Below are 16695 nucleotides of genomic sequence, written 5' to 3'. Positions count from 1 at the left end.
GCCTAACAATCGGTTTGAAATAAGTCAGACAACATTTAACCAAATGAAAGTTTGTATTGGCAAACAAGATTGTTGTAACGACCAAAGAATTTGCGAAATTCTTACTTTAAACGAGACTGTTGAAACCCCTGCATCATCAACTTGCTTGTCAGTAGCCTGTCTCGATTTAAACACTGACCATAATCAGAACAAGCTCTTGCGTATCGAATTAGTTGAGAGATATAAACACCATATGTAGGTGATAATGGAATATTACTACATAAATAAGAGAAGATGACGATGGAAAAGCTGAAATCATACATGCAAGGTGAAGATAACGAACAGTGATCAATCTCATAACTCCTACAAGCAATACAAAATAGATAGGTGGGCAAACACGGACCCCTGGACACACCAGAGGTGGGATCAGGTGCCTAGGAGGAGTAAGCATCCCCTGTTGACCGGTCACACCCGCCGTGAGCCCCATATCCTGATCAGGTAAACGGAGTTATCCGCAGTCAAAATCAGAGTGCCAAGAACGGCTTAACAATCGGTATGAAGCACGTCAGACAGCATTTGACCCAATGCGAGGTTGTATTGACGAACTAGATCGTTATAACGACCATAGAATTTGCGAAATGCTGACTTCAATCGAGACTGTTGAAATCCCTGTACCATCAACTTGTTTGTCAGTAGCTTACCTCGATTTAAAAACTGACTATACCAAGAATAAGCTCTTGCATATCGAATCAGTTGAGATATATAAACACCATATGCAGGTGATAATGGAATATTGCTACATAAATGTGGGAAGTTGACGATGGAGAAGCTGAAATTACATGTGACTAAATGAAATTGTGGGGAGTGTCGCGTCCTTTGTGATCACATAACTTACAGTGTTGAACAATGGTAGGTTTTCCTGAAATGGTAGAGAATCGTCTGCTGCTACAGTAGGCGTTAACAAAGAGTTGAGGTCTGACAAGTCAACACCTTTTGAACAATTTTTTTTCTTTAACTTCATCATGTTATGTTCCAAGGGTCTTCAGTGCATTGACTTTTAATTAACCTACAAAGACTATTCCATTTCGCCATGTTCTAATTGTCATTAATGTAAACAACGGTGGAATGTGGATGTTAGGGATGGGCAGTTGTCCAGAAATACTTCAGCGCATATGGAAAAGTTATCATGAAAAGGTGTTTTCATAAGATACGTTAGTTTTGTTGGGATTCTCGAAGACCTGTCTAGGGGTGCTAAAGAACCGACAATATTAATATTACAGACGTTCATAACATTGAGATAGCGTGATTCCCTCCTCTAAATAGTAAGACAGATCCGTTCTAATATATGATCGAAGTAGGCCAAAAGTCTTCAAAAGAAGATAAAACTGTCGGAGGGTCACTTTCAGTAGTTCAGTTTTATACAGGAACATTCGTCGTCATGCCTCTTACATTTCCAGTGAAAATCTCCACAAGAGAAATGCACACGGCAGGAGAGACGGTAAGGATTGTAGAAAATGGATTTCCTGAAATCCAGGGTCGGACACTTCTGGAAAAGATTAATTATATGAAAAGTAATTTGGATGAGTATAGAAAACTGTTGATATGGGAGCCACGAGGTCACTTTGACATGTTTGGTGTCTTGATCGTGCCTTCTGATATAGAGTCCTGCGACTTTGCAACTATCTTCGTCCATAATGAGGGATACTCCACGATGTGTGGACACGCTGTAATATCCTTGGGACGTTATGCCATCGAAAAGGGACTTGTTAAAAATGTCAGAGTTCCGGAAACCCGGATAAACATCCAGTGCCCCTGTGGTCCGGTGACTGCTTACGTCACATATGACGGCCAGACAACTGGTGACGTCAGATTCCAAAGTGTTCCATGCTTCCTTTTCAAAGCAGGTAAAACTCATATGATTACAACATCCGACTTTACAACACCTTTTTACTTCATCTTTTCCGTATCAAAATCACTCCAATTTAAGAATAATCATAGACTTATATCATAGGTCAAATATGTGAGGAGGTTACCGAAAACTCTAAATATAAAACCCAACCTCGCTTAAAAGCGTACCATATAAATGGGACATGGCAAAGGCAAAGTAGATTTCAAATGAAGAGTGGGGACGGGTTGATACTGTTGGTTAATTACTAAGTTATTTTAATAGCTTCTGCAAAAAGATACAATGCTGTTCCATTGAGAAATTTGAGAACAGTCAATCCTAGAACTTGTGGGTTATTTCAATCAGTTAAACATTGATTCAGTTCCGATGCCGATTGAATGAAATTTTAGGGCACTGATACCGTCAGAAAGGGAGATGATGCATTATGTATTGGAGATGAAATATGAATCAAAGGATAAAAATTGAACATTTTCTTCTCATCAAGTGTCCTTATGTCCTAAAGTGTATAATATATAGTATGCCTGTTAACATAGTGATCCCCGGTGGAAGAAATGTAGAGGGATGATGTGAAAGATATTCATATGTCCTTGAATTAAGCGTTGAAACTCATACCTAGAATAAACTTCTCTTTCTATTCTGTTTATAAAATCCAAGCTATAAGGGTACAGATAGCCAGTACTGGAAACAAAACTCAACATATTTATGTGCGTGATATTATTCAGATTTACCAGTGAAGGTTCCGGGTTACGGTAACTTGGTGGTCGACATTGTTTACGCTGGAGCTTTCTACGCCATCGTGTCAACTGAACAGTTCGGATTGCACGTCAAGAAATCGTCAGTGTCCGAATTAAGGGCAGCCGCTGGGACAACGACAGGTAAAAGGGAAAGCAAGGGGAGAGAAACAGAAGTAGAGAGTGAGAGCAAACTTAAGTCAAAGGAATGACAGATTTTGGTGTCTTGTAAAATATATATGTACATTAGTGAGAACATACTTGATATTGACTCCCTTGATACTGAGCACAGGTTATTATAAGTATACATGCTTAAGGGGTGCTTATGGAGATGGCTGATATAGGCAACGCCTGTTGTCCAATCCTTTTATGTATTATACATAATAAAATATTGTTTAAATTAAAAATTAGGGGATGCTTACTCCACCTAGGCACCCGATCCCACCTCTGGTATATACACAATACATCTGAAGTTTCTCCTCCACAGCAGTTAATGTTTTCGTGTGGAGTAAAGATAGGGGTTGGTAAATCATTTACTCGATTCTGCAATGTACTTTTCTTTGTAAGGGTTTTTGATGAAGTTTGGAATCCAGTATCTGTATAGTAACTCTGTGTCATTTGTCCCATTGACTGTGACATTAAATGTGTTTGAGTGGAAATATAATTTTGAAGAATTTTGCCCTTTGAAAGCGGACTTAAAGTATAAGTTGGATTACCAAATGTGGAAGTAAAACCAAGATCTTTTGAACTTTGAATTTATACGTCTTTTAAAAATAATCATATGAATGACCTTTAAAACTTTATTCTTTATTTAGGTTAATTGAGCTGCGACCGTCGTACGTTACCAATTCTTCTTGATAGATACTTTTCCAATTCTTTTCAAATTTGATATGAAGCATCTCTGGGACAATGGCAACATGTATCGTAGATCTTATGACTTCTGCAACCCGAGGCCTAAGGGACAGGACAAAAAACTGCCAAAACCTGATTCGAACAAACAAACTCTACCATCGAACATTTTTAAGATAAACAAACTAAACTAGTCCTGTAAAGCAGGAAGGCCTCGAACAAAATTGTAAATTTCATGATCATCGGGGTAGAGACTTGACTCCAGGGAGGGACCAAACTAGGCATGTAGTGTTTATGTGTAAAACATCTACATAACATCTTTTTATACCTGCACTTTCTAAAGAATGTCCGGGTGCATTGTTGTTATCCTGGTCCGTCCGTCCATCTGTCTGTCAAACTTACTTCTTTCTCAAAGGCCTCTTATATTTTAAGCAGTAACCAATTGATCTTTTCGAATATGATGGGTGGTGTCCTATTGATGTGCAGTTAGGTTTCAGAATTTTCATTTTCACTCTGGTGACCAAATGGGGGTAAAAAATGACGTTTTCCTTCAAAACATTTGGTCCCTAGAACTACGCTTACATTTTACGCAGCGGTCAAATCATCTTCTGGAAAATGATTGGCGGTGTCTTGTAGATCTGCAATATGGTTTCAGAATTTCCATTTTCAATCTGGGGGTCCAAATGGGAGTCGAAAAACGATGTTTCTTTTTTTTTTAACCTGGTTCCCAGAACTTCTATTACATTTTATGCAGTAGCAAAACTATCTTTTGGAAGGTAATTTGTGATGTCCTATAGCTATACAATAAGGTTTAGGAATTTTCATTTTCACCCTGGGGGTTTATTGGGGGTTGAAAAACGACATTTTTCTATAGACAAACCTGTTTCCATAACCTCTCTGATATTTAATGCAGTACCAAATTATCTTTTGGAAGATGATTGGTGCTGTCCTTTAGATGTGCAATGAGGTTGCAGAATTTTCTTTTTTTACCTTGAGGGGCAAATGGGATGAAAAACGACGAATAAGCTGGTGCTCAGAGCATTGTGTCATGTGCAACAAAAATATATTTGCTTTTAGGGTTGAAATCTCAACCATTTTAAAGATATTTGAACAATCAAAAAATGTTAGAAATGCTCATCTTGATACGTGCATCGGGAATATACATGGTTTAGGGGTTAGGACCTTAATTATATTTAAGTATATTTCAAAAATTATGAAATAGGCTTGTGGATGACCCCAGTGCACTTTCCCAACAGAATACCCAATGCATCTAATTATGAGATTGATCACTGTTCGTTATCTTCACTTTTCATCTAAACATTGCAGCAGAATATAAATGGTATAAGGTATATTATGTAGTAACTATTGTGATTTCTTTGCAAATTACACAAGTGTGACTTAGAGTATAAGGGCAAACACTTATGTACGGATATTGTTGTCATATGACAGCATCTAGTTTCAAATACTATTGATACGTAATTGAAACTAAATTGATATACTTTAGAAGGAGCCGGTAGCCTTTCCGAAAAATGCTAATTTTATAATCCAAGGGATAGAGGTTTTGGTTACAGGGTGGGAACAAAATTATCATAGCGATTGTTGTCTTGATCATTTGAAAGACTTCTTTAATTTTGCTGATGCTGTATAAAAACTAAATGTATATTTAGGAAAAGTAGAGAGAGAGAGAGAGAGAGATGTACCAAAATTGTGAATTTCGCAAACCCAGGGCTGTGATTCTAGGGCGTGTATAGTCATATATTTTTGATGTAACATATATCATGTAAAGTCTTTCATCAGTATGGGCACTTTTGGTTACACCGTCGTATCAAATCTATGAAGGTGAAGATAATGAACAGTGATCAATCTCATAACTCCTATATAGGAGTCTCCGTGGCCGAGTGGTTAGAGCATTGCGCGGCGCGGGTTCGAATCCTGCTCGCGCCGGTAAGTGAGGAAGTTTCCCAGTTTACTTTCGGAAGGTCGGTGGTCTCTTCCCAGGTGCATTGTATCTGGGTTCTCTCTTCCACCAATAAAAACTGGGCGCCACCATATAACTGAAAAATTGTTGAGTGTGGCAGAAAACATCAAAACAAACAAACAAACATAACTCCTATAAGTAATACAAAATCGAGAGTTGAGCTAACCCTGGACACACCAGAGGTGGGATCAGGTGCCTAGGAGGAGTAAGCATCCCCTGTCGACCGGTCACACCCGCCGTGAGTCCTATATCTTGATCAGGTAAAGGGAGTTATCCCTAGTCAAAATCAATGTGCCAGAACGGCCTAACAATCGGTATGAAATAAGTCAGACAGCACTTGACCCATTGGTAGATAGTATTGGCAAACAATATTGTTGTAACGACCATAGAATTTGCGAAATGCTGACTTTAAACGAGACTGTTGAAACCCCTACACCATCAACTTGTTTGTCAATTGCCTGCCTCGATTTAAAAACTGATCATACGCAGAACAAGCTCTTTATGTTTTTAATGCTAGGGATGGCAATATGCGTGATCACTCTATTGTTGATAACACAGTTGTACCATTGTTCAGAATTTGTCAACAAGAAATTATTTTGATATCAATGGTGTTGAAAAACATCAAATCCCTTTGAATAGTGTCAAATGCTGTCTGACGTGTTTCAAACCAATTGTTATGCCGTTCTTTACACAATCTGATTACAATCAGATTTATTGATCCACTCACGTAGATCGTTACACAAGGATCTGAAGTAACCCAACAGAGGGTCATGTCCGCATGATCTTTCGTTAAACCAATCAAATACACAATGTCAGATTTCTGCCAGCGATGCTCTTTGTCAATTTACATGAGTTAAAGATCGGAGACTGCACACCTGTCAAAAGATGCAATGTAAATATCTGTATTCACTGCAGATTTTGTTTTGTTCAGTTAAAAGTCCCGATGGAGAGGAAACAATCAAATAAATTCTTGGAGAAAAATTCAAATTTACCGAAGAAAGAAAACAGTTGATTAGCAGCCCTCTAAACACTGGCATCGTTGAAAGTACCGATACAGGTGTGTGCCAGAAGTGTTTAGGTCGGTACAAGATTAAGTAATCCTTAGAGCTAAAAGACAACTAATCAAATCGTACCCATCACTATTCATGCATGAATCGTAATTTACATTTTACAAAATTTGGTTGTATGTCTATCTCGTGAGTTTTCTTGGGGTTTTTTTTTTTTTTTTGGTGAAACGAATAAATAAGGAAAGTTTTAAAAATCCTTATGCGAGTACAAACAGTTTTATAGTATGGAATAAACTTTTTGAGAGAGAGAGAGAGAGAGTACTGCGACTTGTTCATGAATTAACTGGGACGTCATTATATGTATGGCGTAATCTGATTGGCCGATAATTCTCATTCATATTCCAAACGAAAGGTTCTGCAGACATGACCCTCTATTGGGTTACTTCAGATCCTTGTGTAGCGATCTACGTGAGTGGATCAAAGGATCTGATTTTCATCAGATTATTTCTTTACAATGATTTCGACTCCTTTTTACCTGTTGAATAAATAGGGCTCTTAGTGGGTGGGATCGGTCGACAGGGAATGCTTACTCCTCTTAGGCACCTGATATCTCCTCTGGTATGTCCAGGAGTCCGTGTTTGCCCAACTTTTAATTTTGTATTGCTTATAGGAGTTGATTGATTGATTAATTGATTGATTGATCACTGTTCGTTATCTTCACCTCTGGATAGACGTAGACGATCATGCTGTTAAAACTTTGGTTATATCTTGATGTAATTGGGGGGGGGGGGGGGGGGGACCATCACACTACATCAGGACTACTTTACCTTCAAATGAATTCTGGTCCGAACTTAACATGTAAATCCACACAATAATCCACAATATAACACGGAAATCAAATCCAAGTATTAACTTAAGGTGGGTCCTTAGTCCTGGATGTTTGGGGTTTAGGTAGCATTTTTTTGTTTGGAATCAATAGATTAACATCCAGAGTAATGAGAAAAGGCAAATTAGTTAAGGATTTCCATATTTATTTTCATTACAGACACTACTGAAGTAGTGTACCCCTATGTAGATTTTTATGAAATTCATTGGAAACAGTTATCTGTTGTTATTTTAAAATAAAAACAAACAAAAAATAATTTAAATTGCATTTATTTATCAGGAAACATGTCAATAACTAAAACACATGTCATTTTCAATATGTTCATCAAGTTTTAGTATAATAAGTGCAAAATTATTGAATTAGCCCTATTCTCCAAAATGTTAAAAAACAAACAAATATAGACACAATTTCCTTATAGCATGGTTTACATATCATTTTTTCTGTTTATATTAGTAGATGGGAAAAAATCCATACCTTTCCTTAATAATTTCAAATCTATAGCTTCCAGAGTATGTATACTCCCATAAAAAACTTAAGTCTGGCACCATACAGCTGAGCTATTAAAACCAGTCATGGATTAAAATGTTATGTAATTTCATGAAAAGACACAGATAATAATTCCTTATCACCTTGGTAATATGTTTGTGAAAAATATAGGAAATCTATTGCATAATGGACTTGTTAAATAATTTAATGAAAACAGAGTTATTGTCCTTGGATTCAATATTTTGAAACACATAATTGACTATTCAAATATAACTAAGACTTTTAAAATATTATATGGTTAACAAAATTTTTACAATAACTATTGAAAAAGACTCCAACAAAATTTATGTTCCAGTCATTAAATTATTGACTTTGCAAAATCTTATGATGTCACAGGAGTGTGGAACTAAGTTAATGGAGGAATATAGTTACTTACTTACTTAGCCCTTTGCTCCTCTAGGGAGCATAGGCCATTGACGAATTCCCTCCATCTGACTCTGTTTGGCGCTAATCTTTCTGCTAAGTTCCAGGTGTAGCCTTGCTCTTTTAATTCTGCCTCCGTAACTCTGCGCCAGCTGCTCCTTGGTCTTCCTCTGTTTCTTTTTCCTTGGGGGTTCCATTTGAGGGCTTGTTTTGTGATGCTGCTTGTTGGTTTTCGCAGTGTGTCTCCAATCCATGACCATTTGCTTTTTTTGATTTGGATATCTATGGGGGTTTGATTTGCTCTTTTCCAAAGATCCTCGTTTCTTACTTTATCAAACCATCTGATGTTCATTATTCTGCGCAGGCAGTAATTGATGAATCTTTGAATTTTTGAAATCGTGGTATTTGGAGGAATATAGTACTATATAGTATTACCTTTTGAAATTTCAGTTTCTTAAAATTATATGTATATATGTATTTCATCTTTTTTTTTCTTCTTTTTTTCTTGATTTTTAAGACATTTTGAGGGCGCAGCTGAAGTTAGCACACCCGGATACAGAGGGTGTGTCTTTCGTTTATGGTACGATCCTGACGGACGGAAACGACGCCTATTCTGATGAAGTCACGGACACTATGTGTGTGTTTGCTGAACGTGAGGTTCGTTTCTTTTTGTACGTTTGGTTCTGAGGGAAGGGATGGGGTGTTTGCAATTGACTCTTTTATTTTATTTTGTAATATCTATAGCACATATAATTATATATATATATATATATATATATATATATATATATATATATATATACAAAGATACACACAGGCACATGTTTTAAGCTTTGAATATTATCTTCGTACATGATTACCGTAAAAGAAAAGGGATATATTTTCTACATTATTTAGCTAGTTATCTCCTCTTGGCAAAATATTTCTATGACCAATATGCAAATCGTTTATTCCGAAAAACATTATTGAACAATGCATTTCTGGATTTCTGCATATTTTTGGACGAGAATGATTTGCATTCCTAAACCACAGGATAATAATGCTATACTCTATAAGAATATGGTTTTACGTTACATACTTTGTTTTATAAAGTTTCACAATGTCCTCCTTTATAAGCACATAAAAACTAAAGCTGCTATTTTCATTGTATTACCAATGCAATTTTGTATCCATCCTTTGTAACAGAATCTATGTTTGGATTTAAACTTCAAACAAGCTGTCATACTCATTTGAATTCTCGCTTGCTCGGACATTGGAGTGAATGGTACATTTCTGTGATAGAAAACCAGAATACCCGCAGGAAACCCACGTGTCCGAATGGACTGCTACAACATCCTCTCACATACAACCACTGCCGATCCTTAGTATTGAATTCATGTCCCAGACGTGTGTTAATGACCACGCTATCAGGCCACTTTAAATCCCTGCTTCAGATCAATTGTTTTTCGGAACTTTTATTTAGTAGACGAGAGAGAGAGAGAGAGAGAGAGAGAGAGAGTATAAATGTGTGTTTACAAGTATTCGTGTTTGAGCTTTCGATCTTTTTCTAAATACACAAAGACGTAAACGCAGTCGTATACACGATGTCACGCTTGATTGACTTCTACCTTACCTCAACAAGTAGGTCCACACCATATTCGCACAAAAATTCACATTAAGAGTTTTGTATACTTTATTTGAACAAGCCAAAGCTAGTCCTTACTTGGATTTGTCAGCACCAGGATATCGACTGAACATTATGATTATGTATATTTAAACCACGCCGGGTTATGGATGATATACCTTCCAAATTATACCGCCAGTTCCTTAAAGACTCAAATTTTCTAACAAATGTATTTATGCCGTCAACATCGGCAACATTCTTCGTCATAAAAAAGTTCAGTCTCGTATTCTTGCATATTTCATGTTCAAGTCTACACCTTATATTTCTTACTAATATACTGTTACTATTGAATCCAAACTTCTGAATTACAAACAAAATTTGCAGTGCCTACATATAGACCATCTTATACGTAATCCACCAACGTGTTCTTGTTCTTCGTCTTCTTTCAACTATAGTCCAGCTGGACATGTCATTACTGGTGATGTTGATATAGTCCGGCTGGACATGTCATTACTGGTGATGTTGATATAGTCCGGCTGGACATGTCATTACTGGTGATGCTGATATAGTCCAGCTGGACATGTCATTACTGGTGATGTTGATATAGTCCGGCTGGACATGTCATTACTGGTGATGCTGATAAAGTTGAAAATGAGGACATCAAGTCACTTATTTTAAAGGGTCCTAAATTCAGAAAACTTCGGTCTTTCAATTGGCGACAGAACTTTATCTCTATTATGAATCATATCGAAGATTATGCCAGACGATGGACCAAATAGGAAAAACACTTGATACCTTGTCAGAATGGATTAAAAGTATAAGAGGAATATTAAAATCACGTATCAGACACATCAAAACAAAAGTACGTACCATCTATCCTTCTGTGTTCAGTAAACCAGACGTGATAAAAAAATTAGATAGGTTACATGAGGAATATGTTTTGGTTCCAGCTGACAAAGCTTGTAACAACATTGTCTTTGTTTGTAAGGCTCATTATTACAACCGTATTTTAAACAAACGGCATTGATTCCACATTTGCTAATCGCGCTTATACTCCAACTGCCCTTTCAAAAGATAAAATTCTTCAAAACCATGCTTCAGTTTTAGACACATTTAATATCCCAGTTAATGGGTCGGATGAATATGAGTTACCGTACTTATACCGGATTCCTAAACTTCACAAAAACCCTTACCAAAAAAAGATACATTGCTGGATCCAGTAAATGTTCTACAAAACCCCTACCTTTGCTCCTCACGAAAATATTAGCAGCTATGAAGGATAAACTTTAAAGGTACTGTGCCACTACATATGCCAGAAGTGTTATAAATCAAACGTGGATTCTAAAACATTCTAAAGAACTTTTAGTAACTTTGAAATCGCAAAACCTTTCTCAAATCCACAACATCAAAACGCATGACTTTTCGACACTTTACATGACCATTCCTCACGATAAATTAAAGACAAGACTTTTTGACATCATAGACAGTTGCTTCTTCAACAAAAATGGAAAAAGGAAATATTCGTATGGGGATGCTTACTCCTCCTAGGCACATGATCCCACCTCTGGTGTGTCCAGAGGTCCACGTTTGCCCAACTATCTATATTGTATTTCTTATTGGAGTTATGAGATTGATCATTGTTCGTTATCTTCACCTTTCATGTACTGATCAGTCATCCAAAAATCATGCTGCATGACTTGTTTCATACCGATTGTTAGGCCGTTCTTGACAAACTGATTTTAAGTATGGATAACTCCGTTAACCTGATCAAGATATAAGGCTTACGGGGGGTGGGGGGAGGGTGTGACCGACCGACAGTAGATGCTGACTCCTCCTAGGCACCTGATCCTACCTCTGATATATCCAGGGGTATCGTGTTTGTCCAACTCTCTATTTTTTATTGCTTGTTGTGGCCTTCAACTGAACATTTAGATATATGGACGCCGTTATATCTATTGACAATAATCAATTTCATTTATATGTTGAATCGATACACCGGTATATCCCTGTGAACTGGAGATAAAAGACATCACAGTGTCCTCCACATCTGCTTCATACTTAGATATTTTATCGAAAATATATATTACTGGCAGTCTAACAACTCAACTTGATGACAAACGGGATGATTTCAGCTTATCTATAATCAACTGTCCATTATTTATGTAGCAATATTCCTTTATCACCTGGATATTGTATTTAAAACTGTCAACTGATTCGATATGCAAGAGCTTGTTCTGCGTATGGTCAGTTTTTAAAATCGAAGCAAGCTACTGACAAACAAGTTGATGTTACAGGGGTTTCAAAATTTTCGTTTAAAGTCAGCATTTCACAAATACTACAGTCGTTATAATCATCTAGTTTGCCCATATAACCTATTTTTGGGTCAAATGCTGTCTGACGAGTTTCATAGTGAGTGTTTGGCCGTTCTTGACACACTGATTTTGACTACGGATTACTCCTTTAACCTGATCAAGACATGGTGTTTACGGCGGGTGTGACCGGTCGACAGGGGATGCTTACTCCTCCTAGACACCTGATCCCACCTCTGGCATATCCAGGTGTCCATGTTTGGCCAACTTTTTATTTTGTATTCCTTGTGGGAGTTATGAGATTGATACTATTCGTTATCTTCGTCTTTCATCTTCATATTTTAACTTCTAATTTACAGGTAGATCGATCACCATGTGGATCTGGGACCTCCGCTAGAATTACTCTCCAGTTCTTTAAGAACAAAGTCAAGGTTAACCAGACCAGAACCTTCCGCGGACCTTCTGCTGACACGTTCACCGCAAAAGTCGTCAAAGAGGTCAGCTGTGGAACATACCCAGCAGTTATCACTGAGGTGAAAGGTCATGGGTATTTTACTGGAAATTCTACATTCACTCTAGAAGAAAATGACGCCAGGGGAAGAGGGTTTTTATTGGAATAGATACATGTAGGATGTGAAAATAAAACTATTTTGATCACGTTTTCATACTCAAACTCCATGCTCTAAATCATAAAATCATTCCCATACTCAAATCCAGTTGGATGAAGCAAGGCGATGTATCGTTGGTAATATGAGGCGGTACGCAGATATCTTAAGAAAAATAAAGCTATGAGAAATAACTGGATGCATAGCAGTACCAGCACTGCCAACATCGTTGGCACTCATCAACACGTTCCATTTTTAGTTTCTTACAAGTAACCAATAGTTTAGATATTACGCCAATTTCATTTACTATTATCTGAAATTTAGATTTTCAATAGTTTGATCTAAGGGAGAATACCACGATGTACGGATTAATTGTTTCACCTTTTGATCGGCCAAGTTAGTTCGTCCATTAATGAATTTCACACTTTACCGACTGATACCACAGTGACCAGACATGATGAGTTCACGCTCTGATTCTTATTCTTTTTTGAGTTAATAACAGAGCCTGCAACATGTAATCCGCTGGAAAAGTGTTTAGCTAGTTTTCTAGTGTAGCTTTGGTGCTTATTGTCAATTATATTTGTGTTTTCTGCATAATGTAATCCTTTCCCGTCCTGACGAAGGGACAGGTTGTCCCGAAAATTTGACAATTCCAATTGTTCATGTCGTTGGTCATTCTAGTGCTTTATATAATTATTTTCCCTGACCATTGTATCTATTTAATATAGATCCGACAGTTTTTGGATACTGAATGTTGTTGGTTCTTCAGTACTTTATATATATATATAAGTTCCAACAACATCCGATACTTAATAGTGTCGGATGAAAGGTGAAGATAACGAACAGTGATCAATCTCATAACTCATATAAGCAATACAAAATAGAAAGTTGGGCTAACACGGATCCCAGGACACACCAAAGGTGGGATCAGGTGCCTAGGAGGAGTAAACATCCCCTGTCGACCGGTCACACCCGCCGTGAGCCCTATATCTTAATCAGGTAAACGGAGTTATACGTAGTCAAAATCAGTGTGCCAAGAACGGCCTAACAATCGGTATGAAACACGTCAGACAGCATTTGACCCAATGATAGGTTGTATTGACGAACTAGATCGTTATAATGACCATAGATTTTGCGAAATGCTGACTTTAAACGATATTGTTGAAACCTCTGTAACATCAACTCGTTTGTCAGTAGCTCGCCTCGATTTAAAAACTAATCATACGTAGAACAACCTCTTACGTATCGAATCAGTTGAGTTGGAAAGTTCCAATAATGGAATATTGCTACATAAACATGGGAAAGTTGACGATGGATAAACTGAAATCATCCCGTTTATCAGAAAGTTGACTTGTTTATTTGCCGTTAATATCTATTTTCAATCAAATATCTAAGTATGGAGCAGAAGTGGATGATTATGTGGTGTCTTTTATTTCGAGTTCACCGGGATATCTCGAATCGACATATGAATGAAAATTAGCATTGTTAATAGATAAAACGTCGTCGATATATCTAAATGTCGAATTGAAGGTCACAGCAAGAGATCGGGTCAAATGCTGTCTGACTTGTTTCACACCGATTGTTAAGCCGTTCTTGGCACAATGATTTTGACTGCGGATAACTCCGTTTACCTGATCAGGATATAGGGCTCACGGCGGGTGTGACCGGTCGACAGGGGATGCTTACTCCTCCTAGGCACCTGATCCCACCTCTGGTGTGTCCAGGGGTCTGTGTTTGTCAAACTCTCTATTTTGTATTGCTTATAGGAGTTATGAGAATGATCACTGTTTGTTATCTTCACCTTTATAGGGTTATGAGATTGATCATTGTTTGTTATCTTCACCTTTTATTTATGATTTTTATTCCTTACATTCTATTTTCATTTCTGTCGGAATTATTATAGACGTACTATATTTATTAAGATTCATACGACCATTGTTCACAATTGCAGCGCATGCAATCATGACGATGTGGCCATCATTACAATTTGTAAAGATACTAAACGCAATTTAGGGATTGGGAATATTAGTATATAAGCATGAATGTATAAATTCTTATATAGACAATATTCTAGTTTCTTTTATCGGATTACTTAGAACCTTATATTACGTATTCAAATGATAAATATAAAATGTCAAATGTATATCCCTGTGAACCCGAAATAAGACATCACAGAGTCGTCCACTTCTGCTTCATACGTAGATATTTTATTGAAAGTAGATATCGGCAAATTAACAACTCAACTTTATGACAAACTGGATGACTTCAGCTTCTCCTTCATGTCAACTTTCCATATTTATGCAGCAATATTCCATTATCACCTGTTAGGCCGTTCTTGACACACTGATTTAAACTATGGGTCTCTCCGTTTACCTGATCAAGACATAGGTCTCGTGGCGGGTGTGACCGGTCGACAGGGGCTGTTTACTCTTCCTTGGCACCTGGGGTTTTAGTCAGTACCGTACAATACAGAAGAGCTCTTAAACCGACTAAAGGAAGGCCATACTCCATCGAGAACAGCATTGGTGTCAAAATACCACAGCTCTCCGAGTTCACGAATTGAAAATAATTCAATCAGCATATTCACATATCTACTAGTTTTCATTGTATATTAAATTAAGCATGTTTTGGCTGCACTGTACTGTTCATGTTACATTTTGTGTGCAGTATGCCAAAATAGTAGCTGACAAATATTGCACACTTGCATTGCTCTGCGCTCGTCCGTTATGTGTCAAAATCTTGACTTCCACTTTGGCATAGTGTATGCAAAATATAACATTATCATAATTATTATGCGGACTTACAATATCTTTTTTTTCCTATTTCGTTGAGCAAAGGGTGATAACTCCGAATGTGTTTCCGATGTTTATCAAGATCGTTTGTTATTTATTGGTAGCATATTGTTAAAAATTATTAAAACTCATCATTTCTCTGTTACTTATATATTAGGACAGGTTTTCTTTACATCGGTTGACATTTATTAATATAAATTACTCATGATCATTATAGCGGTTCTCCAAGCCCAATGGATGCATGGTGCGTGGGCCCGGGATCGAGCCCGCATTTCAGTGACGATTCTTCTGAATTTACGGATGTTGTTTGCAGTTATCTCTACAGATTAGGAAATTTTAAATGCAAAAAAGTAAAGACACACACGTAAATAGGGATAATGCACATTTTAAATAGCCGTGCACTACGCCGAAATAGTAAGGTATTAAACATATACAAAGCTAGCAGAAAACACGATACTGAATACACTTGTAGTTATGTTTAGAGTTGCAAGCAAAACTAGACGTGAAAAAATAAAGCTATACCCATTTCTAGTCTGGGTAAAGTGTATTGGTGGATTATGAAGTGCTTCATGTCCATTTGAGAATGTTTCTCTTATGTAGTGATCTTCAGCAAATTTAGAATTATACTAGAGGTCACTGCAAATTTCGACTTATGCTAGGGGTCCCTGCAGTTAGACCCATGTCCATTTAGCAGTGATGGTCCTGTATCGTACTAATGCTTACCGTGACAAGAGATCTTTGGCCATCTGAAGACTTTTACCAATGCCGAGAATTTAAGTATTGAATAACATTTTATGGTCAATTTTGCAGTAGGATGGATCTGTGCGTGGCCGTTCTTGGCACACTGATTTTGACTACGGATAACTCCGTTTACCTGATCAAGATATAGGGCTCATGGCGGGTGTGACCGGTCAACAGGGGATGTTTACTCCTCCCAGGCACCTGATCCCTCCTCTGGTATATCCAGTGGTCCGTGTTTGCCTAATTATCTATTTTGTATTGCTTATAGAAGTTATGAAATTGATCACTGTTCGTTATCTTCACCTTTCATGGCCCAGTGAAATAGCATAATTGTTCAGCAGTCATTCAAGCAAACCAGAATTTTCCGCCGATCACAGTAATAGTCGTCAAGGACAGCTGT

The 16695-nt window shown here is 37.3% G+C and overlaps 1 protein-coding gene across 1 annotated transcript; it reads left to right on the top strand.

Annotated features, from left to right (window-relative positions):
- The first annotated feature begins 926 nt into the window (after positions 1 to 926).
- Positions 927 to 12815, top strand: LOC125650802 (trans-L-3-hydroxyproline dehydratase-like). Its single transcript, XM_048879323.2, has 4 exons — positions 927 to 1883; positions 2608 to 2760; positions 8763 to 8902; positions 12517 to 12815. The coding sequence occupies exons 1-4, from the start codon at positions 1325 to 1327 to the stop codon at positions 12775 to 12777; spliced, it is 1113 nt and encodes a 370-aa protein (XP_048735280.2). The 5' UTR covers positions 927 to 1324; the 3' UTR covers positions 12778 to 12815.
- Positions 12816 to 16695: the final 3880 nt, after the last annotated feature.

The sequence above is a fragment of the Ostrea edulis genome, chromosome 5 (assembly GCF_947568905.1).
Source record: "Ostrea edulis chromosome 5, xbOstEdul1.1, whole genome shotgun sequence".
Taxonomy (NCBI): Eukaryota; Metazoa; Mollusca; class Bivalvia; order Ostreida; family Ostreidae; genus Ostrea; species Ostrea edulis.
The sequence above is the reverse complement of the archived record's forward strand: the minus strand, read 5'-3'. Positions and strand labels throughout refer to the sequence as shown.